The 22,694-nt window shown below is 41.8% G+C and overlaps 1 protein-coding gene and 1 long non-coding RNA gene across 2 annotated transcripts in view; one reads left to right on the top strand and one right to left on the bottom strand.

The window, feature by feature from the left end:
- Window positions 1–6,222: 6,222 nt before the first annotated feature.
- On the bottom strand, window positions 6,223–9,646 carry six2a (SIX homeobox 2a). The gene is made up of 2 exons (XM_049002727.1): window positions 8,771–9,646; window positions 6,223–7,059 (listed from the first exon to the last, which is right to left on the bottom strand). The coding sequence occupies exons 1-2, from the start codon at window positions 9,328–9,330 to the stop codon at window positions 6,753–6,755; spliced, it is 867 nt and encodes a 288-aa protein (XP_048858684.1). The 5' UTR covers window positions 9,331–9,646; the 3' UTR covers window positions 6,223–6,752.
- Window positions 9,647–10,266: 620 nt separating this feature from the next.
- LOC125726397 (uncharacterized) overlaps window positions 10,267–22,694 on the top strand; it is a 38,013-nt gene continuing 25,585 nt past the window's right edge. The window contains exon 1 of the long non-coding RNA XR_007388172.1: window positions 10,267–10,692. This is a non-coding gene — a long non-coding RNA (uncharacterized LOC125726397). The remainder of the gene's footprint in view (window positions 10,693–22,694) is intronic.

The following is a 22,694-nucleotide window of genomic DNA, read 5'->3' as shown; positions in this document are numbered from 1 at the left end:
GACAGGTGCTCAGTTAGCCTAGCACAAACTAGTGGTCAATTAGGGTCAAAAGATACGGAGTCAGAGGGCGTAGAGCGGTTCTTTCGTGCGAAATACCCCGAGTGCGCCTGGGCAAAGGCCGTGAGACGGGGACGTCGCATAGCCCTGGAAGCTGAGGCCTCCATACATGCTGCCGATTATTTATACACCCAGTCCTTTTGGAAAATTGCCGGGCAGTCGTCCGGAAGGTTACAAAAAGTTCACTGCAGCATCATCTTCTCCATCAGCTCTGCCAGCTTTGTGACAGATTCATAAGCTTCTTTGTTTCCGATATCTCTGCAGACTAAATGGACCCATTTTCTGATAGCCTATTGGTTGAAGGTCACAAATTAATAATGAAAAAAATCTATAATAGCTTTTAAAATGGAATTTTAAACACTGAATGAAATACACATTTTACAGAATATACTGTATTTTTTTTAGCTAAAATGTGCAGTAAAGTCCTTCGAAATGACTATAGGCTAATACATTCCGTTTGGCTTTATATGACAAGAACGCCTGATGCTCTGTAAATGAACTGTATGTGTAAACACTTTTCATATGTTTATTATATATTGTGTAAAATTATTCTGCTAAATATTCAAGCTAAAGAGAGGGAAAACCGACGAAACGTGGCGTTACGAAAAGCGCCAACGTGCGCGTACATGAAAACCAACCCATGTTCAACTATGAAATCTGACAAGTGGCTCAGGTATGGCTCTTAACAAGACAAGGGGAAAAAAAGTTTGGAAATTGTAGTTTTAATGCGACAGGGGCGCCTGGACACGCCCACACGCATGGCGACCTTAAGGCGTCTGCGGGTCACTTCCGCCTTTTACGTGAACGAGCGAGGGTCTGATATGAATTCTGTTGGTTTCGTAAATTGACAGATGTCTAGTTAGAAATATTTCTTAATTATAACTACACTTTAGTGCCCAAAGACGCTTGCAAGGGAAACAACCTGTGAGACCTGTCTTCACCCGGTGCATTGCGACACCCCCTTGACTTTAATATTGTGCCCGTTTGTGTTTGTGTGTGTGTGTCTTCTTTTATAAGCCGTAAACTCCTAAACGATATACCAGGCAAGGCCTTTTCAGACACCGTCTAATTTAATAAATGTACGCATTCAGCCAAATTAATTTCTGGTTGTGCAGTACCTCTGTGATGATGGGGGCCATCACAAATCACGGGCTATTTACGGGACAGTGACGTGTAACTGTCCATCTGCACAAACAGGCCTGTACCGCTGGCAAACGGGGAGTATTTTAAAGTATTTAGAGCACGATTTAGGAGCGCTTGCTTGTTAAAATGTTCAGCTGCCCCCTGAGAAAAAGTTTCTGATAAAGTGAAGAGAAATTTGACAGTGGGATAATTGTCGGAGATTAAGAAAATGTCTTATAATTATTTTAAAGGTATGGGGGGGATATAACAGTTGCTTTAGGCCATTACTACCAAAAGCAAGGGCAGTTTACAAAGACGCATGTTTACCTGACAGACCAAATAAGACCGACTAAACACGGACTGCGACATAAATACGGAAACGTGAACATTATTTATCCCAGAGTGCTAGAGGCGACGGCCATTTAGTAATGTCGCATACAGCAGTTACCGCCCGACCCAAGATTTACTATTGAAACAGGGTCCAGTTCTGGCGTCGTGAGAAGAGTCAATTAACGGTTGTCAGGGAGATTGTAATTTATTTTCCGTTGAATGAAAAACGCACTTGGTACTTTTTTATTGTGGAAATAAGCATATACTGCGGGGATCTATGACCCCCAAAGGTGTGTAGAATTGGTATAGGCTATATACAAACTAGAAATAACTATTAAACGACAAGCAAGACAAATTAAGGGGAAACATGACCTGGACGGCACGCTAGGATTCCCCTCGTACAGTTAAGTCAACCATCAGCTTTAAATTAGAAAACATCATTAAACTCGAAACCACATAAATCAGTTGCATAACCAGTTTACCAGAACTACGGCGCATCTCCTCCATTACTTAGTAGTTTGGATTTATTGAAATTGAAGGTTATTTTCTTGAGCTATTTCACAAAAATTGGGACACACGAGAAGTTTACACGAGTACGGCCAGATGTATAACTGAAGATGAGACATTGCTGCTTCAGCAAATGCGTGTTTTTCCCTTTTTTGTTAACTACCACGGGTCACTAGGATCCCAAAAGAAACATCGCGAAGTTTTGTTTATTTTGAGGCATTTTTATATTAAAGACACGGTTCACTTGTCATCTTAAACACTTCATGGTTTTAATACAACCTGAAATTACAAAAAACAAACATATTCAGGGACCAGCCAGAAGAACAAAACGCTTAAATGACACAAGCTGGGTAATCAATAGGCCTAAGATGTTTATAAACATTAAAACATATTATACCGTGGAGATCCGTGTTTATTTCACTTGATAGGCAGCCTGTGTATTTCGAGTTATGCATCCCAATGAATAAATTTCAATTAGATGCATTTCAAAGTTCCATCAGACATTTACTTTAGAAAAACGTTTGAATTATTGTTATAAGAAATCGCAGGCAGGTTTTATTATACATATAATTCCACGTAATTTATTATTATGTTCTGTAAGGGAAACGCTCATGGAAACTAAGTTTCTAACTTAGCATTTTTCTCTTGAACATGTGCAGTTTAGATTTAATCATTTAAACAAAAGGTAAGCAGTACAATAAGGGAGAACGCTCATTTTAAAAATAGTACTTATTATAAGCGTTCGAAATACAGAATTAAAGTGACGCTCTTTAACAGCCCGTTTCATGTCGCAGCCTCAAGTGGCCCTAGGCAGATCCGTCGGCTGTGGTTTATCGTTGAATACCGTAATTTTATTTGACTAACAAATTTAAGGTTCGACGGATGAAAATTACTTAATTTAACTGTATTCTGAAAAATCAATAAAGATACTCAACCATGTTAACCTACTGGGGACATATTAAGCGCAATGCAAAAAATCTACTAAAGGCGGAATATGAAAAAAAACGTGAATTGCACAAAAGAAAAGAAAACGCACATACGTGTACTTAGTATTGATGCATGATAAAAAAATTCTCACGATTATTTTTCTTTCAGTTGTCTCGTCGGATTTTATTGATTTTCGTATTTTATCTTACTGTCTAGTTAAAATTACTTGGGAACATCTTTAAACACATTCGATTGCTTTGACTTTATTGAAACCTCAAAATCACAGTGGAATATTCAGTTGATTATTCGTGGCTAATTTCCGTGGTACCTGAAAGACTGATCGCCATGATCACATTTTTGGCCATAACCACTTTAATCTGCGCGCTGTTAGATTTAGAAGACGCCTCTTTCCACATGATTTTTATATGCAGACATGTGATACATACACGCACTATTCCTAAGTGGACAGACCATGTCCTTTGAATGCGACGTAACTAAAGTGAGTGAAAGTGAGTGGAAATGAATGCAGTGAGGACTATACAGACACGAGGAGTTGGATGAATTTGAGTCTGGTGTTAAAAATCCAGTGTTGCTTGCTCAGTCCACATTTCATGTTTTGTTATTTTAATTTAGTGCCTTTTTACGTAAGTTTCTACAAGGCACCTCGGCGTATTTACTGTAATAGTAAAGAACAGAAAAATACAGGCAACTTTTTTGAGTTGCATGCTTTTCAAGTCCAGAGTGCTTTGAAGCATCCTATAATCAGAAATATAATGACTCCCCGCCCCCTCAAAACTTAGGGCACGGCCGCCTGAACAGAGTTTCACCTTGTCTAAAGGGAACTGTCACGCGCATTTCAATTCAGCCCGCAAGTTTGTCACTGCTTTCGTATATATGTTTCCAGGACACGCTTCGTTATTGTTTTCCCCTCTGACCAAATACTGTAATTAATGCCCTGTTTGCTTTAAAGCGATGCAAATATGGGTGACATCTTAGAGGCAGGGATCAATGAGAGCACAAACTTTGTTCAAAAAGTAAAACGGAGTAAAACCTATTAACCATTGCAAAATTGGAAAGTGATGCAAAAGCTGAAAAAATTAATATTGCTATCCGATGGGACTCTATAACATTCCTGTGGGGGGGCGTACAATTCAATTATAAAGCAATCCATTGTAATATAATTAGACGTTTAAATATATCGTTTTTCGATAAAATAAAAAATAGCCTCATTTAGTCTTAAAAGGCTTTGCTACCCCACCATCCTAAATTGTTTGTGTTACTACACTGTAACAACCCCCTATAAAACCCAAACATCCTTAGCAGAAAACCCCATCGTAATTCATCTGCGTAAAATTGGTATTTTTTTCCAAGACATCAAACCAATACGTCTGCAGCATTAACACATATAACAATTTAAGTTGACCTAACACTGTTACATGCGACCGGATGAGTTGGAATAAACATGTAAACATTTAAGAAGTAAAACAAAGCATTGAATGTGGACGGTAACCTCTCTCTCGTCAAGTACAGCAGGTGATCCGAAGTGACTGTTGCAGCAGCCTTGGCGTGGAGCAGATAAGTCGATCGTTTAAGCAGAGCGCTTTCATCACCACGACTGGAGCCCGTAGGGCACCGTGCTTACACTCCCTCCAACACCTCTGAGCCTGATCAAGTGGGCCTATTAAATTTATCGGCGGCTTATTTTCTCCTGTTCGTAAACTTTTTCTGGAATGGCACCGATTCTCATATTTTCCAAAAATATCTGTATCATAGTTGTGCCCATTTTTTTACCCAGCTGCGTTAAATCAGTATTCAATCTTTTTAGACCGCCAGGTTCATTGATGCTAACGTGATTCGTGCGGAGTGTAGCCTATAGGCTATTTTAGATAATACAGGCTAAAGATTACAGTTAATGGTGAATTTATTTTGAAAACGCAACACTCTGTATTTCACTGTTATGTAGGCTGCCACTTTCTTTAAAAAGATGTACTTTTGTAAAAAAAAAAAATCCATTTTAAACAATAGTCAGCACTAATACTAAATAACCTACATTAACGGTCGAACAAATAAATGATTTTATGCATCTGGTTTATGTATTTTGAAACATACGTAAGGCAGATCAGAGGACGTAACACTTTAATTAAACTTTTTATTATCGGCCCGCATTGGAAGTGCGTTAAATCAGGACACCAGATATGCTCGTGTCTACAGCAGCAAAGGCGTAAGTCTTCAATGGCCTCCGACCCGAGCATATGCAATTTAACTTTAAGGTTATCTACACTCGAGTGGCGACCTGCTGAAAAAGTCTATTCAATCCCTAACTGACAGTACTTGTATACTAAACAATGTCCCCCGTTCTTTACGGTCAGTTGGGAAAACTCAATGTCTTAGGTTTCCGAATATTTTAACAACTTGCGATATTCATCTGTATAGTTGCCTCCCGGTGTCTCGCTGTAGACGTGTCTGACTAGGGCAGCTACTTCCCAGAGAAAGCGATGCAAACTGAAAACAACCACGAAAATGGCATCGAGTACGCTTCTACAGACTAAGGCGAGGGGGAGGCTTTGCCAACCAGCAAGTTTGCCATAAGGGGCAGACCTATATTCTACACCCACCAAATGCAATTCATGCAAATACAAAGCAGCTTACCCTCGTGCCACGTACAGTTTAAATGACCATCACACGGTTATAAATGGATCCTCCAGAAGAAAGCCAGAGGCAGATATGTGCCGCACAAATCTACGGCGAGTTCGGAAATATACATTTAAGATATACTTACTTGGAATTCGGGCTTTGAACAATTTAAACTAAACTAAAACAAGCACCGCGAGCTATTACTACGGATCGACGTGGCTGCGACTGTATTTTCTTGATAACCCTCAGCAATGTGCAAAAAAACTAGCAGGAAACACGAGGGAAAATGCTGGCGAGGTTTAAGTAATTAAATGTCTACAAAACTTCAGAGGCTTTCGCTTAAATAGCAGTAAGCCAAGCCTAGGGGTTAAATTACTGTACGCAATTTACCCGGCTTGCCAAATTCTGTTATTCGGGGCCTAATCATGATCGTTATCATGCAAGACATATAGGTTATGCAACTTTCCTCTTAGATTTAAGTTAATGTTTTTCACCGAACATGTTACGGCTTTCTACGGCCGGCACACATTCTCATCTACGGCATATCTACCCTTACAGACGATTTACAACGAGAGACGCTGTATTGTTATGAAACACAATTACACAAAAACCATATGAGATGAATCAGACACCTGATATCTTCAATGTATTCAATACTTAATTTTATTGTAAAGGGTATATGAAACTATGGCGGGATCGATTTTAATATTTTATTATTCGCAAGTTTACATGCAGTCGCTTTCCAAAATAAGATACAAATAAAAAGAAGAGATTATATTTTTATTTTAAAGACTGCTCCCCTTAACAACATATCTAATATGATACCCCATAAAAAATAAAACCAAACATGACGTGTTTGAAGATCTGCAGGGTGTCGGCATATGAAAAGGACTTGGGGTATACCCGACTCAGACGGATCTGTTGTAACTCTGTCCTCTAAAATAATAATTACGATGATGATGATAATACGAATTAAGACGTTCTTGTTTTCTTCGAAATAACCTGTTATTACATTCTAATAAAATACCTTTAAACGCCTACCATTTCACCTCCCCCGTGTCGATAAAATATCCTCTAAGGATTTTGTCCGTTTACATTTTGAACATCGCTTCAGGCGTCTGTTTCAATCGATCGTCCATGTTCTCGTTAATGTCTTTTAAAAACAGTCCCTGCGTTTAAGAGCCGAGGTCGACCAGGTTGGACGACATAGGGTTCAGTATAGTGTCGTGCAAAGAGTGATGGTGGTGTACGGTGTCCGTACTGGGCACAGGGATGGCGCTGGGACCAGGGGGGGGCGCAAGGCCGTGGAGCGGCGGAAGCCCCGAGTTGGAAGTCATGAGCAAAGCCGGGCTTGACGAGGTGTGATCCGGCGTCCCAGAAGGTGTTTTGTCGTCGTCTGAACTCCCCAAGATTGTTTTATTTCCATTCATGGAAGAAGTCAATGGGTTATGGCTGTTAGTGTTTGAATTCTCGTTGTTTTCCCTGCGAAAGAGAGGAGTGCATTTAAAGGACGGCACAGACCGAAATTCCCTGCCCCCGACAAACGTCCTGTGTAAATTAAGCTCACATTGTCAAATCCAGACTGTCAAATCCACATGTTGCATTTTCATAGTAAATTATACCAAAACGAAATGTGCAAACCATGTCAGTTTACGCACGTCAGTTAATACATAATAGATCATTTAAATTATGACCCTGATTAATTATGCGCTACACACTCTTTACACACAAAATGCGCACTTTATAGTTACCAAATATAGGACTTAGGCTGATATACCTTTGGTAAATAACACGTCGGTTTATTTTCGGCGTATCGTCTGGTACACGCCATATTTTCATTTTAAAGGTATGTCTTTGGAAGTGCAACGTTCAATGACCCTTTAAGATTTTTTGACCGGACCTAAAACAGATTGCATTAACAAATATAATTATTGCACAGCGTCCCCCGAAAACAGTCGTTCTGTACATTTCGGATTAAGTACTAGATCACCATTTTAAGTCCGCAATCGAAAAAATGAAATACAGCTTGGATATTTTCTTTTCTTTTAAGACGGCTAGTACGACTTAAAGACGGGACAGTTTGGACAAAAGGCCTTCAACTATTATTACACTGATTTTCTTAGGTTAGCATGTCCTATACACGTCGTTGTAATTAAGATTTAAAACAGATAGCCTCAAAGCAACAGTACTTAAAATTACTTGTATAAAACAATTATAAGAAGCCCCTAGGCCTACTTTTGCTCTATTTAACCGTACCTATGTGTGTCTGTGAACAAGCGTACAATGAAATGTGTTACTCTTAATAAATACTACAACCGGTATGGATCACGGCCTAAAAACGTACTGTTTTCGAATAACACTGTTCTAATTTAAATATCTTACTAAAATAAAAGGACGAACACCAAACCTTAGGTTGTTGAAATGGAAAATCCCGAAAGGCCACAGCGATCACGTCTAAATGCGTGCGTGTATTTTAGTAAGTATAAACTGTAGTGACTCAGGGTCTTAAAGTTGAAACGCAATGATTTACCGCCGTCGTTACTGCCCGAATTAGCCGCTGCCTGGTGAAACAAGACGCCCTCCTGGGTGAACACCTGACAGGGGAGCGGTCTGGCTTTTAAATCGAACATGTAGAATTAACCAAATACTAGTCTGAAGTTTTGAAATGATTCATCAGAGATCAGTAGAATTCACTTCTTTGTGTCTCAGCACAGGTACACAAACAAGAAAACATGACTACGAATGCAAGGGCTGTTTAATATGAGTACAAAGTTTCGAAATTGTGTTGTTTTCTAAATTGTTAGCCTACATAAATTAATCGTTGTGATATTATTTCCTCTGTATGCGTGATTGAGACACGTATTTACAAATTGGTTGCAGTTAGCCTAAAGCAAAAGGTAATACACGTTTTTTTTCTTCACAGTAAAACACATACACGGACTAATTCCGTACTATTTTGCACAACGAAAATTATTCCGGTTAGGCAGAAAGTAGTCTATTTGGCAGAATTTCTTTTACAGGGAAAAATGATCGCATTCCTTTTTCCATTTTTTGTCTTACTCAAAGATTCTGGAAAACATGTTTGCTGTTTTCCGTGCAGCATAAAACGGGAGACATACTTTATATGTGACTAGGAAGCAAAATTGTACTTGGAGTGAGGCTGTAGTGCGAGCAAACTTCCATTTACACGTACCTTTCCTTTGCCTCCGCTGCACGGTCCCTTTGCCGTCTGTTTTTGAACCAGTTGCTGACTTGGGTGGTTGTCAGTCCCGTGGCTTCGGCCAGCTCCCTCTTCTCTCGCGGGGAAGGGTACGGGTTGTGGGTATACCACTCCCTCAGAACACTCCGGCTCTTCTCCTTAAAGCAATAACTTGTCTCTTCGCCGTCCCAGATCGACCGGGGCAGGGGGAACTTTCTGCGGACACGGTACTTTCCCACAGCCCCGAGAGGGCGTCCTCTCAGCTTCTCCGCTTCGATGTAGTGCGCTTTGAGCCACAGCTGCTGCAGCTTGGGATGGTTGTGCGGAGAAAACTGGTGGCTCTCGAGGATTTTATACAGTTCTCTAAAATTGCCCCTGTGAAAAGCCACCACCGCCTTGGCTTTGAGGACGCTCTCGTTCTTGTGGAGGTGCTCGCAGGCAGGTAAAGACCACAAAAAGCGACCGAGACGTTCAATGTTGCCCCCTTGTTGGAGAACTTCACAGACGCACGCAACTTGCTCCTGCGTAAAACCAAATGTTGGAAGCATAGACATGATTCTCTAGTCAATAAAGCACGGATTAAATTTTCCTCTTTTTTTTCGCGTAAACTAAGACATGAAAGAATCCCGGACACTGTAAGTCCCTCTGAGCATGAACGGTGTCTCAAAATTGCAAAGATAAAATCCAGTCTGAGTGCAAAAAGAAAGTTTGTTTAGTCCTGTTCAGTAATATACTGCGCATATGGCAATCCAGTGAAGCTGCTGTGAAACAAAGTTTTTACTCCTTCCAGAGTCGATCAGCACCTTTTCTATGCCGTTTCAGCATAACGTACTCTTAAAAAGTAGACTCGTTCGCGTGTTTTAATAATATTATTCTAAGCTGGCAAGAAAAGAGATTATGTGAACTGTGATTGGTTGGTTATCTGACCCGGGGATGGTGAGGATAAGACAATAGTTTTAGTCAAATTATTTGCCATGGTTACGCTGTCATTCAAAGTAACCCGATATGCTTTGAGGTGGCTCCCTGGCTCCGTTGACAGATTGTTCCCCCATTTCCAGCCCGCCTACCGATTGAAATATTACTTAGATTTTTTACCCTTCTGTTATAGATTTTCCCCCCTTTGCTTTGACAGACATTCGGAGCAGCCAAACAGCGCCCAGCTGCTTTGCTGCGATCTTTCTGCCTTGTGGAGGATGGCGCCAGAGCTCAGTGTACTGGCTCGATGTGCGCGTTCAAACATGACGCTAAGTCTCCTTTCACTCGTAATAACCTACCTACCTAACATTAAACAGAGAGAAACGTCTATATTCACATTAACAATAAATTTATTCGTGTTGTAAAAAATGTATTACTTTACTGCAATCGCGCATTTATTCGGACACAACGTAGCCTAATATTTAAATTAAACATTTGCGGTCCCAGTTCACAGCTTATACGGTACTTGCTTAATTGTGTGGTCTCCCTTTCTTCATTACCAATTTACGCTTAACATTAAAGTGAGATTTACACCGTATGATTATCCAGGGTGTTGAAATTGTGGTCATTGACAAGCCGCATTACAATCAGGACATGAAACCGTATGACTAACCCGTACAGGCATTAAACACGGGCAAGGTTCTTATCAATGAATAAATGCATGCGTGAATACGCGCACTGATAGCCTGAACGGTAACCTTATTCCCTTTTCCCGTGGATTATTTCAAAACATGTGCAGAAAAAGACGGAGCGTCGCAAGCACGCACAAAGAAAGCGGTCGGAAGGCTGAAGTTTTGACAAAAGCTTGGTTTAAGTAAAGAAGGTGAAATGGGGATCGGCGTTGTCAGAACTGACCGCTAACATCCAGGCGGATAAACGCGTGGGGCCAACGGCAGTTTCATCGATTCTCACCTGAATTCTCACTTTTACTTGTCATCCCGGTAAGGCAACGTTATTCAGGAATTGATATTTTACATGTGTACTTGGTTTAGTTAAAGTAAAATTTCCGAATCAAAACGGCGGATTGTATTATTGGTGATATTTAATTGGCGTTGTTTTGCAATCCATGTCTATTTAATAGCCGATATGTTTTTTTTTGTTGAATGATCATGTTGGTCGAACGGTTTATGCTTCGTGATACTTTGTTAAAGCACTTCCCTGAATGTCACTTACGGGCTATTTACTACTGATTGATTTTCTCGGAACAGTTATCTAGGAACCTTTGATTATTAATATTCTACCGCAAACATCATATAAAAATGAGAAAACATGTATCACCGTCTCCCACTCTAACAAGCATGAACCAAGTCTATAGCACTTAATAAGTGATGCCACGGTCAACAGCACCGCATTCTGTACGGTACTAAAAAGCCACTGTTTTGGACAGCGATGCATTACGGCCGGAGATTTAATTTTGCGTTCTGACTTGAATTTCCGTATTAGCCAGACTACGTTGATTCCAGGCGATCTTATTTAACCTGTCGCCGGGGATCAGGAGACAGCTGCTCCACTGGTTTTCGCCCTAAGGGAAACTCGCGACCTTCAGCACACGTCTCCGGTACTCACTGCCTACAGTCAATCAGTTGGCCTCTCAAAAACACTTCTGTTTACATGCGTCTATTTCCAAAAGACTACGGTAATATCCCGAATACCAGCCGTCATGATTTTATACACACTCCCCCCACTTAGACCCGTCATGTGTATAAGAGAAGACTATTAATATAATTAGGATCAACGGCTACTTAAAATTTTATTGCTATTGAGTTTAGCTTGTATAAAATAACGACCTTTAGGACCAAATACCTCCTCAGGAAAAGAATGACAAAACAGCACGCACCGTAGGCTGATTCTCAAACATAAATTTTAGTTCAGAAAGTGTGAATTTTTATACTCTACAGAATTCCAGCAACGACGTCTCTGAATACTCAGAACAGACTATCATGTTGAACTGCACATTTAAATGTCTTTTCGAGCGGTCAGGCTTGCCTATAACGTAATGAGTTATGCACATATAAATTAGGTTTATTATAATTATATAAATTTGGAGTAACGTAATTTATCTTGTTAATACTAATGTAATGCATATATAGCGTACATTGGAAGAATTCGTAAAATAATATTCAAATGCATTATTACAGTTAAACTAAGGCCCCAATACAACATGGTATTATTTTCAGAACTATTGTTGTTATTTAAATGTTTGTACTTCAAATAAGCTGAAAAGCAAATAAAAGTTTTTTCCCCAGCTACGGCCGCAATGCAATGCCCAGGTTCCATTCTGTCAATTAAACAAATAATCCTGTAAGGGGACCCTAATCCGTCCCTATGTCGTGATATCAATAGGAGAGAAAACGGGTGTTTACAATTTAATAAAAATGACTCGGGTTTCGCCTTAAGCGAGATGCACAGAATGGTACTCGGGTATTATCTTGTCTCGCGCTAATCGCTAGGGGACCAGACAGGAGAAATTGATATTCATAGAAAACAATTATTCTATTTAATCTCATAAACGTGCATGAATATATGAAAAAAATATTACTTCGCGATATTAATCTTAATGAATTACGAACTGTAACATGTTTAGGCGTTTATTAAATTTAGCTACTCTGAAATGAATTATTATAATTTATTCAAGCCCGGTTATTAATTATTATATACGGTTTATGATATTCGTTGTTGAATATCTCCACTTGATCGGTTTATGGAGCTGCTCAATTTGTGCAAGCGGTAAAAGCAATAAGCACACGTTTTAAGAATGAGCTCTTGAAAACTGTTTGACAGACTGATCACTTAGGGGCGGCTTTTAAATTCGCTTATCTGCCTCTGCTATCTTAAAGAAACAGCAAATGGTGTTCTTTTTGAACACACACATAGTTCCTAAAATGTGTATGATAAATATTCCTGAGCCACTAACAATAATCTCCTATTGGGAACTTATTAACAAGCTCTTTATTAGATTTTATCTTATATAGCCTACACATGCACACTCTTCGTGTATTTTTTTAACAAGGGTTTTTGTAGATTACGGTTTTAAAGGGTTACCCTGTTTTAAAAACCCTTCCATTCTGAAGCTAAGACTTATTTACAATAGTTGCATTTAGGTATGCAGTCTTAACATTATTTAGTCTGCAACTGATACTCGTAGCAGAATAATTATTGCATATATTACTGGAAAAACACCTGAAGATCAAAACCATTAAAAGGTAGCTAACGCTTAATTTTTGTTTTGTACGATAATCGTTGCATGGTATCCGACGAGTGAAATCCCACATTTAGGCTATAAAACCGCGTATTTAGTGATGACTGTGTATAAATCCTCTTACGGTGTTTTAGTGATAAATTCCTAATGACCGACGACCACACTGGGGGTCGTGCCATGTAAGCTGGAAGAATCACAACAGCGTGGCTATCAGACTCAATCTGTCTCAAAAGACGGGGAGTCCCCGGCAGTGACGGGGCGAATCAGGGTACCAGCTCTGCTCTGACAGTGTTTGTAAACCTCTTGTTTCCACTGATCATTTTGATCAGAGCTTCGCCAGGCCCGCGTGGCTCTCCCGAGCGATGATTATTACAATACTGATGAATGGGGATCGCGTTGCCTCTAATAGCTGGCCGCTATTTTCACAACCTCCCGCCGCTTACCAGAGAGCTCGCTGCCGCGACCTCCACTAATTGGACTGATTACTGCAAGATGTTTCGGGGAGCGCATGGTGGTTGCAGAAGGGGGCTCTCGCTGGGCCTACTCCGAAGATGGGTCTGATCTCTTAAAGTGGGGGAAATACAGCCGAATAATCAGAGCGCCTGTACACGTGATTACATAAAGTGAACGTAAATCAACTGCTGAATGTGTCCATTAAATTATCGTATTCTCTTGTTCATCTCCGAATTAACCATCACAGCAAAATGGAAACAAGTGAATAAGCAGCCAATTAATTCTCTGGGTGTACATACCATAATCAACGCGGTAAGATGACTTCACCTATTATTAGAATTTAACTTTTCCTTTATCCTTTTTATTGGCTTTTAATGTTGAAATTATAATCATGTGCAACCACATAAGGGCAAACAGACAGAAAAATACAGATATATAGGCTAACAATTTACAGAGATGTTACACAACCACTTGGTTAAACACGTGTATTAAGAGGATTACGCATTAACGGCGCCCATTCTTGGCGCCTACAATAAAACTCTCAGTTCTTGCTCTGGGATTTTTCAGCCTCGCGGATGGCGGGGCTACGAAAAATGCATCAAATGTATTTCTTGACCCCCCGCGGCTGAAAGAGCAACAAGATCTACGACAAGTTACTGACTAGGTTACGCTAATGATGATAAATCCATTAACTAATTTATTCGTAAATAATTGAATATATGATTTACTACATCATATATGCCATGAGCGGAATTTAAACGCATGTTTCTTCGCCACTTATGGTTTACTGTTATGGTTGGGACTTGGTAAGACTCATGTCCCAAGAGATAGATTGAGCGTGATATTGCGCATATCTGTGTCTTGTCAAAAGAATATATGACGACGTGGCAACCAAAGGAGCCAACATGAACCATAATTACAAAATTGCACACATTTGCTACTTTCTGGTGATTGTGTTTTGTAAAATAAACGCAAAAGTCTATTACCCGAGTAATTCCTTCAATAACATAAAGAAAACGTTGGATACTAAGAGCCATAGTTTAAAAAAAACTTTAGCTTATAGCTCGTCTGCAAAAGTGTAAACAATGCGCACGAAGACTGCGAGAACGGTATAATAATCAAATGAAACCGAAATTCCGATTTAAAATGAAATCAGTACCTTGAAAAGTCAGTTCCACGATGGCGACTTACTAGTTTCAGTCAACTACAGAAAGTTGCTACAATTAGAGAACCAAATAGTACAAACGTTAACCAATGAATTGCACGCACTACTCGGTGTGGAGGCCAGCGGTAAAGCACAAATAAGTCCTGAAACCGTTATTGCATATTTATTACAACGGGACCTTATTTACGCCGTTATTCGGCACCGTTAATTACCGTCCACAACGTCCATATAACATCTCGCAGCCGTGATGCGTTTTCAGTGAAGGGGCCGAATCTTAAAAAAGATTACGGTTAATATGAAACATTTTTCAGTCGATACTATTATTTATTGTGGTTGTAATTTAATGTCGTTTAAAGACTATAACCCAGACGAACTTAGGCCTAAATATTTCAGAGGAATATTTACTTTAATGAAATGAATGTTCAAAGGTTGCGCCCTGGGATTGTATTTTGATATTTAGCAGAATTTAAATGCAAAGAATTGAAAGAATATTATGGTATACAAAAATTGCTATAGCGTTGCCTAGTGACAGTGCACATAATCATCGTCATTATATAATAATAATAATAATAATAATAATAAATAATAATAATCCAGGCATTCACATTTATATAATCGGGATGATGAAACTCGTTCTGGTAAATAAAATGAAATTCAGGTATTCACCTGCATATGAAAAGTCGAACAAGGTCTCCACGAATGCTGTAATTGTATCGGATAAGCACAGTTAACAAACAACGAATTAGACCAAACAAAGAATTATTTATTTTTCTCGAACAGACATTCACCAATTTAATTGTTTAATGCACTTCCTGTTATCTATCCGTAGTTAACAAAACATGTAGCAAAAATATTTATGTGCCCCTGTTCTACATTCAGTAAAATGACAAAACTAAAAGCAAAAATGTATTAATCATAATAGATTACCTGTGTCTATGTAACCCAAATAGCATTATACAACTGTCCACGTTACACGAATGCAACCCCTCTAACTCCTCTTTAAGATATGTTTTATACTGGGGAAAGCGATATGAAGACGCACTGATCTTAAATTCATTTTAAGCCCTAATTGTAAAAGTTGCATAGAAAAATTATTTTCACTCCTGAATCAGAAAGTAGTAAGTTAGGCCTAGTGGTGATACTGTGAATAAGAGTAAATTCTGTAAATTCTTAACCAATGCCCGATTCATATAGGCAAGGCATTAACAAACTTTCCGACTACTTTGGTGACTGGCATGAAAAAAGGCTGGGAGACTTGCCACTGGGACGTCAAGGGAGAGCAGGACTGGCACACAAGGCGGCGGTCCTGTTTTTACTTCAGGCTTCGGCGCAAACGTGCTGGCTTCTCGTTAACACCCTCCTGTGCCGTCTCAAATATTGCCCAGGGACCAATGCACTTTCGTAGTGACGGATCGGATGTCGTTGAAAGAAAAAAGTAAACACACAACAGTTAAAACAGAATGCCCATTGAGTGGGCATTTTACGGCGATCATCTCGGGGGATTTGTAAATGAAGATTTATAAGCGTCGGGGCACATTACGCATTAAGAAGTCATTTCATGGGTGTAAAACGGGCTGCTTGACGTGCGCTTCTTTCGCAGTTCATCTGTTATTTGTCGTCTGCAAGCGCCGTTTATTCAAAGGGTTTGCACAAGTTCAACGCCATCAAACAGGCAAACAGGGAGCATAATTATGGAGGGTAAACGTTTAAATGACACGCTGTCTGTCTCTGAAATGGCCACCCAAACTGGTTTAGATGATCAGAGAATACGATCAATTTAGAGTAATCTGGATTCAGTTTCTTTTTTTTTTTTACTTTCTAAAACTTTTTCCGCTAAGATGCTTGAAGTTTGAAGGCATTTTTTAGCTCCAAAACGTCTTAAAATATACTCGTAGAAGTATATTGTTCAGTCTGTATGGATAACTGTATGGTGAGCTAATTTTCCTACATAAATCAGCTGTACCAGAGTAATGAAAGACAGAACTCCAGCAGAACTTCTGACTATGGGAGAATATAATCTATGGATGCTACCACGTTAAGTATGTTCAAAATGTGTATTAAACTGACTCTAAGCCCAATAACATTATCTTACAACAAACTAATGACCTATGAATAATGTCAATATCAGAATTATAGTATGTAGTTTTGCCAAGTTGACAAGGGATTAAAAAAAATGTTTTCACTAAAAAATTAACTATAAAGTAAGCAGGAAATGGCTCCAGTCAGCATAAGGCTTTCACACACGGTCTAAACTGCATGCTGATACAAGTCCGAGAGATTAATTACATGGCCTTTGTAAACACAGAATTAAAGATTTGACAGAGCTAGCTGCTGTGTTTAACTAAATGAATTATACAGAAATTATTCACTTCCAAAGCTGGGGCTGAGAGACTGATAAGGTCCCAGTAATATATAAGGTGATTAAATATTTCAGAACGAGTTCCGAAATATGCTCTTTTATAAATCTGACAGACGTGCCCATTTTATGGAGGGGGAGGTAATGATACACTAATGATGTAGGAAGACTTTCAGCATACATGAGATATCTTACTCGGACATCTGGGAAAAACACAGTTTTCTAGATGACGAATTCACATCTCGAGGACCTCGGTGGGTCTATTGAGCTGGACGAGGAACAGCAGAACACTCCAGGGGAGACAAAGTGCTGATTCTGCTCTTTGCTCAGGATGTTTCGCTTATGGAAGACGGACTGGTCTACCTACCTTGGTCAGATCACGTTTTGGATTTAAGCAAACGTCCAGGTTTCTCTCAAAGCAAAGTTCTTTGCCAGCGGGCTCGCCCAAGAGGCTCCGGGTGAACTTTGTAGGAGAGAATTGGGAATTCCTGAATCCATGGTAAAGTAGAGAGGAAACCCACATCCTCCAGGCTGGGGGATCACAGACAGCCTTTTCGTTACCCTCCTCCCAGGCACGTTTAATTCCCCAATAGGGCACTATGCTCCCCTGCTTGGTTCATCAGCTTCCCGTAAATTCAGCAGCAGTGACAAAAGTGGGTATGTGTCCATGATGCGGACCCTCAGCATTTAGGTACAAGGTCTATTTTTGGTTATTTCTCATTTACAAACTTCCAACCTTCTTCTAACTCATGAATAAAGATGGCAAAGGTGTCTATTACAATTACAGTTGGCCTGCTGAGTGTCACCTATGATTGGGCCAAGGAACCAACATGCCAGCCTGGTTGGATTAGAGCATGGCCAATGGACCACAGGGTCTGTCAGAGGTACGAGTCAGTTTAAAAACTACTGTAGGTTTGCAGCCAAAGACAACTATTAAAACAAAAAGGATGTGGGCCATTCTGGGAACACAGACGCTATAGTGATGCTTGCCCACATCCTGGAAGTACAGGCTATGCAGACCCTGATGAGTTTTGGGCAAAGATGGGACATATCCCCCCCCCCCCCACTCTAGGCATGACTAGGCAAGCTGTGTACTTCTACAAAACCTATGACATTTCCAGCAAGCACTGGGTATCTGTGCAACTTATAGGGCTCATTTTTATCTTGGGGGGGCTGGGGGGGGGGGTGGGTTGTCTCCTTCCTTATATCAAGTCTCAGTTTATAGAAAAGCGACAGACCACGTCATGCATCTTTCCTTCATTATCTCCATTAGTGGCTTTGGAGATTATATGTCCGATAGAGGTTTTTATTAAAGCGACCCAAAAAATTAGTTATGTGCTAACACTGAATCTGTGCCCCTTTCTGTAGCCAGGGATTTTACTGCACTTTGTGGTTCTGCTTGAAACAGGAAGGTCACGGCGTGTCACCAGCCACATGGTCTGTAAATATTTCCTCGATACAGTCAGCCGTGGCAATACGGAGTTAAAATCCGCGGGGCGACCCAGACGTTCGCTATTTAAGCCGGCTCGGCTGAACTCGGACAAAGTTCAGGGAGGACCGTGGTTTATAACTGTCGTAACCCCGTTAATACATGCATTTTACTGATGCGTGTTCCGGAGTTTTAATGCAGACAGCTCGTCGGCGGAAATTAAGGGAACTTTTAACGCAATGATGCGTGAACTGCATTAATCTCCCTAATCAGACCTGACACACAGATGGCTTGTCATTAATACGTCTCTCTGTAACATTTGTCACTTAAGATGTACTTAAGCTTGACTTCATTAAGACCTTGATGGTAATGGATTTGCAGAACACTTAGCACTATAACCGAAAATTAGAATCACATCCGTTTCATATGCCAAATCGACAATCCTGATCCCATCCTTCAGCTATTCACAGTGAATCTCCATTTGAGAAGATAATCGTTTCATTTGTGTAGCTTTTCTTATTCGGAAATGTGATACGGTGATCGACAGTCGAAATGCCAAATTGGACGGGATCATAAAATCAGCTGGTCCGGCAAGTATTTGAGAATTCTGATAAACGAACGGAGGCAAGCCAAACCACAGGCTGCAGAGATTAAGTAAGAAACATTAGCCCAGTAAGTGGAGATGGGCACATTCTCTGCGGCCGGATTGAGTTACTTCATTGTTTTAATACACCAAGCCAGCCTAATTAAGTGCTTGGGAAATTCAGACTTTTTTTTCTCCCCCCTGCTCCCTTCCAAGAGGCTACCAATTACAATCAGTTTGGATATGCAACCACATTAATTTACTGGGAGGGTGGGGGGTTGACTGAGATACATACAGGACAAAATGGATACAGGCAGAGAGCACGTGCCTCAAACAATTATTACTGACATTTCATAGCTATTCGTGTATCTAACGACTGAGTTTGCAAACTGAGGCAAAAACTAACCTTCACATGCTTTGAGAATACTCAGGCCGCAGTATCCAAACGCCCCCCCCCCCCCCCCCCGTTTCTCTGATGAATGAAACATTCTGGTCAGGAAAATCATCTGCTGGGATGCACGCAAAGCATGAAGAGACTCCACGGGCGCCCAGCATCTCCCTGTGGCAATGGGATCTTCGTGGACCACTTACAAACAGCCCTAATTCCCAGACAGCTGGCCACCCACACATATAATTGTGTACACGCTGGTGATAATCAGGCACACGTGTACGTCGCTGGAACCTGTGCGGCAGACACTCCGCTGCCTTCAAATCCATAACCTCTTTCATGGAAGCGGACCTGCCTTTCTGTGCAGCTGCTCCAATCATCCCACCGAAACCAGTACTGCTGATTAAGTCGTCGCAAAAACTTAAAGTGTTGACAGGCATATGTATCCCTTCCCCCGCCCCCATCTGGCCGGCCAGAGATGTTCCCGACTGCAGAAGCGGACATCATAGGAGTTGGCCATCCTCGCCGTTCATTAGACTCGGCCACCAGATGGTTAATCGACTGACTAGGCCCGATATTTCGGGATGGAGCCGCCGGCCATTTTCTACCCGGGGTTTCATATTAGTATCAGATACGTATTAAAATGGGCAGAATCACAGCCCCCTCCGCGTTATTGGTGCAGCCACATTAAATAATGACACCCCCCCCCTCCCCTCAAATTGGCAGGACACCAAAGTTGTGGGGGGGAGGGGGGGGGGTTGGGGGTTTGTGGAGCAGCTGTGATTTTTGGAGGAGTCAGAGCTGCATCTGGCTATCAGTTGGTACACAGTAGTACAGAACATTCAAGCAGACTTTGCACCAACAGGTCAGAGGATATTACACACACAGTGGGGTTGGGGGAGACTGACAGTGTAGCTTGTCAGCTGGATGTGGAAATGAGAGAGACACTGTGTTGGGGGGGGGGGGGGGGAGGGGGGACTTCCTCACACCACAGACAGCCTCCGGCTTGCTTCTGGACCACTGCCGACACCCCCGGAGACGCATGACAATCGAGTCGTGATGCGTCACCAAACCACAAATATAACATGAAAAAAAGTAAATAAATACATAGTAAAACGACACAGAAGATGAATGGAAACGCTTCCCTGAGTCGATGGTGCCGCTTATCGTTTCCGACAAACTTACCCATTTCCTGGGGCGCTCTGACTTGCCAGCAGGGGGGTCGTGCTTTGAGAGCTATGGTGTGAACTGGAGGGGGGGTCATGTTTACGTCAAAATGGCTTGATGCGGTTAATGATCCTGTTGAGCCAGGCACTTGGGGGCCTGGCACCGAGAGGCGAGGGGGGGGGGGGGGGCGGCGGGGGACCTCAGTGGAAGGATCCCGGCTTGTAAAACCCTCTGCAGTGTTTGGATTATAGTGGGGTGGGGGGGCTGATATCAGTCACATCATCCCAGGCAAAAAACAGCAACAATACCTGAATGCTCTTCTATGCTGAAGCCCCCCAGAGCCGCCTCTCGTACCTCCACTGAGCACATGGGCGTTAAATGGTTAGACTATCAACCTTAAGCCAGTATGAAACCAGCACACATTTATTTGAATAAAACCTACGTAACAAAAGGCTTCAAGCACTGAAATCTGGGAATCAGTCAGTGTTTGTAGCTTGACTGGAGTTCTGTAGGGATCTGCGCCTTCTGCACCCCCCCCCCCAACTTTAGCGCAGGGGGTCCCGGGTGCTTTTTCGGAGTGGAAGTGATACAAGATACGCTGAGATGAAAATTGCCCCACTTAGCCGAACAAACTGCAGGGCCCCGAACCCGCTGTCTCCCATGGCCAGTAAAAGCGAGACGCGAACCTCCCAAGTGACGGTGAAATCACAGAGCCCAAGTGCATCCCCGGTTAATGACAGTTCGTTTTTGTAGGTTTCAGCAAGGTCGGCGAGCTCTTTGGGTACATGGGATGCACATAATGCCCTGTGCATTGCTTTTATAAGCTATTAGCCGACTGGAACCCAAAACCACCTGGACAGAAGACAGGCCCTCGCATATAAAAAAAACACGGCAAATTCTGCACTTGGCCTTTGATGTTCCGCATGACCTTTGTTACAGGCAAACTCCCATCCGCAACATTCCCCCTCTCCCACCCCCCATCCTCCTTTAAACTCGCATTCAAGCTATAATCCAAGTCACCCCATAAATCGGAGGTCTGCAATCATCAGATCGGGAAAAATTGAGCGTTTCAAGGAGATGCAGGAGTTCTTACACTCTAATACTAGAAATACTTGGGTTTTATTAGGGTGGAGGCAGAGCTGAGGAGGGGGGGAGAGTGGAATTGGGAAGGGGGGGGTTTCTCTAATGGGTACATTGGAAGCCAAATGTCCTTCATGTCAGCCCGAAATTCTACAGTTACAGTTTAGGTTAGTGTGAAAGACAGACAAGTTGTATAATAGGAGGCCTTGGGGCTTTTAAAAATGATCCCACTGTATCGCATTACCGCCAATAAATTCAAACCCGCAATAGCGCTGACATAAATTAGGAGGGCCGGGTCTTGCAGAGAACGTGCGTCCGAGGGCCGTCCTGACACTAGGGCCCGCGGCACGCACCGGCCAGCTGTTTGCCGGCTGTTAATCTCTGCTCCGGCGAAGGCACGGCACTGAACCATGAGTTGGGGATCCAAAACATCCCTCTCTTTGGGGACAAGAGCACGAAACCAGAACAACATTCTCTCCGTCCCGAGGGCTTGCTGAGAGTTATTCACACGGCAAGACATTTTTAAATTCAATATCCAAGCTCAGCATACTTAATACAGGATTGATAAAGCACTCTGCGTTGGTCTTAGCCTAGATGGATATTGATATGTGTGATCTGTACTGGGCGATTTTCTCCCAATGAGAATTTCCAGTCGTGGTAACTTTCCCAATGGTTATCCATTCAGGGAAAAAAAATTGTCCGTCTGGCAAAAACGTTAACAAGAATTGGGATTTACAGGAGTGAAAAGGGGCAGAGTGAGGGAGAGTCATGCAGGAGTCCTGTCCGTCGCTCTGACCTCCCCAAGCACAGGATGTGAAAATGATTACGTCTCTGCCTGGGCTTTTTGGAGAGAAGTGGGGGTATGTTATTATACATGGATGGAGATTTACTCCAGTTGACGGAACTGACTGGTGGCTCCACCTGTACGATGGGTTGTCGAGCTGTCATACCATGTGGTACAGCGACTAGCCCGAGACTAAGGCCAAAGCGGCCCTTATAACACATAGTTTCCTCAAACGCAGGCAACTACTTTTTGACCCCCCCCCCCCCCCCCATGGCGGGAAGACAGCCCGCCACCTGTTAGCATGTCACCTGTTTGTGTGAGCCCCCCCGTCACTGGGCA

This window comes from Brienomyrus brachyistius, unplaced genomic scaffold, assembly GCF_023856365.1.
Source record: "Brienomyrus brachyistius isolate T26 unplaced genomic scaffold, BBRACH_0.4 scaffold71, whole genome shotgun sequence".
Taxonomy (NCBI): Eukaryota; Metazoa; Chordata; class Actinopteri; order Osteoglossiformes; family Mormyridae; genus Brienomyrus; species Brienomyrus brachyistius.
This window is presented reverse-complemented; position numbering and strand designations above follow the sequence as displayed.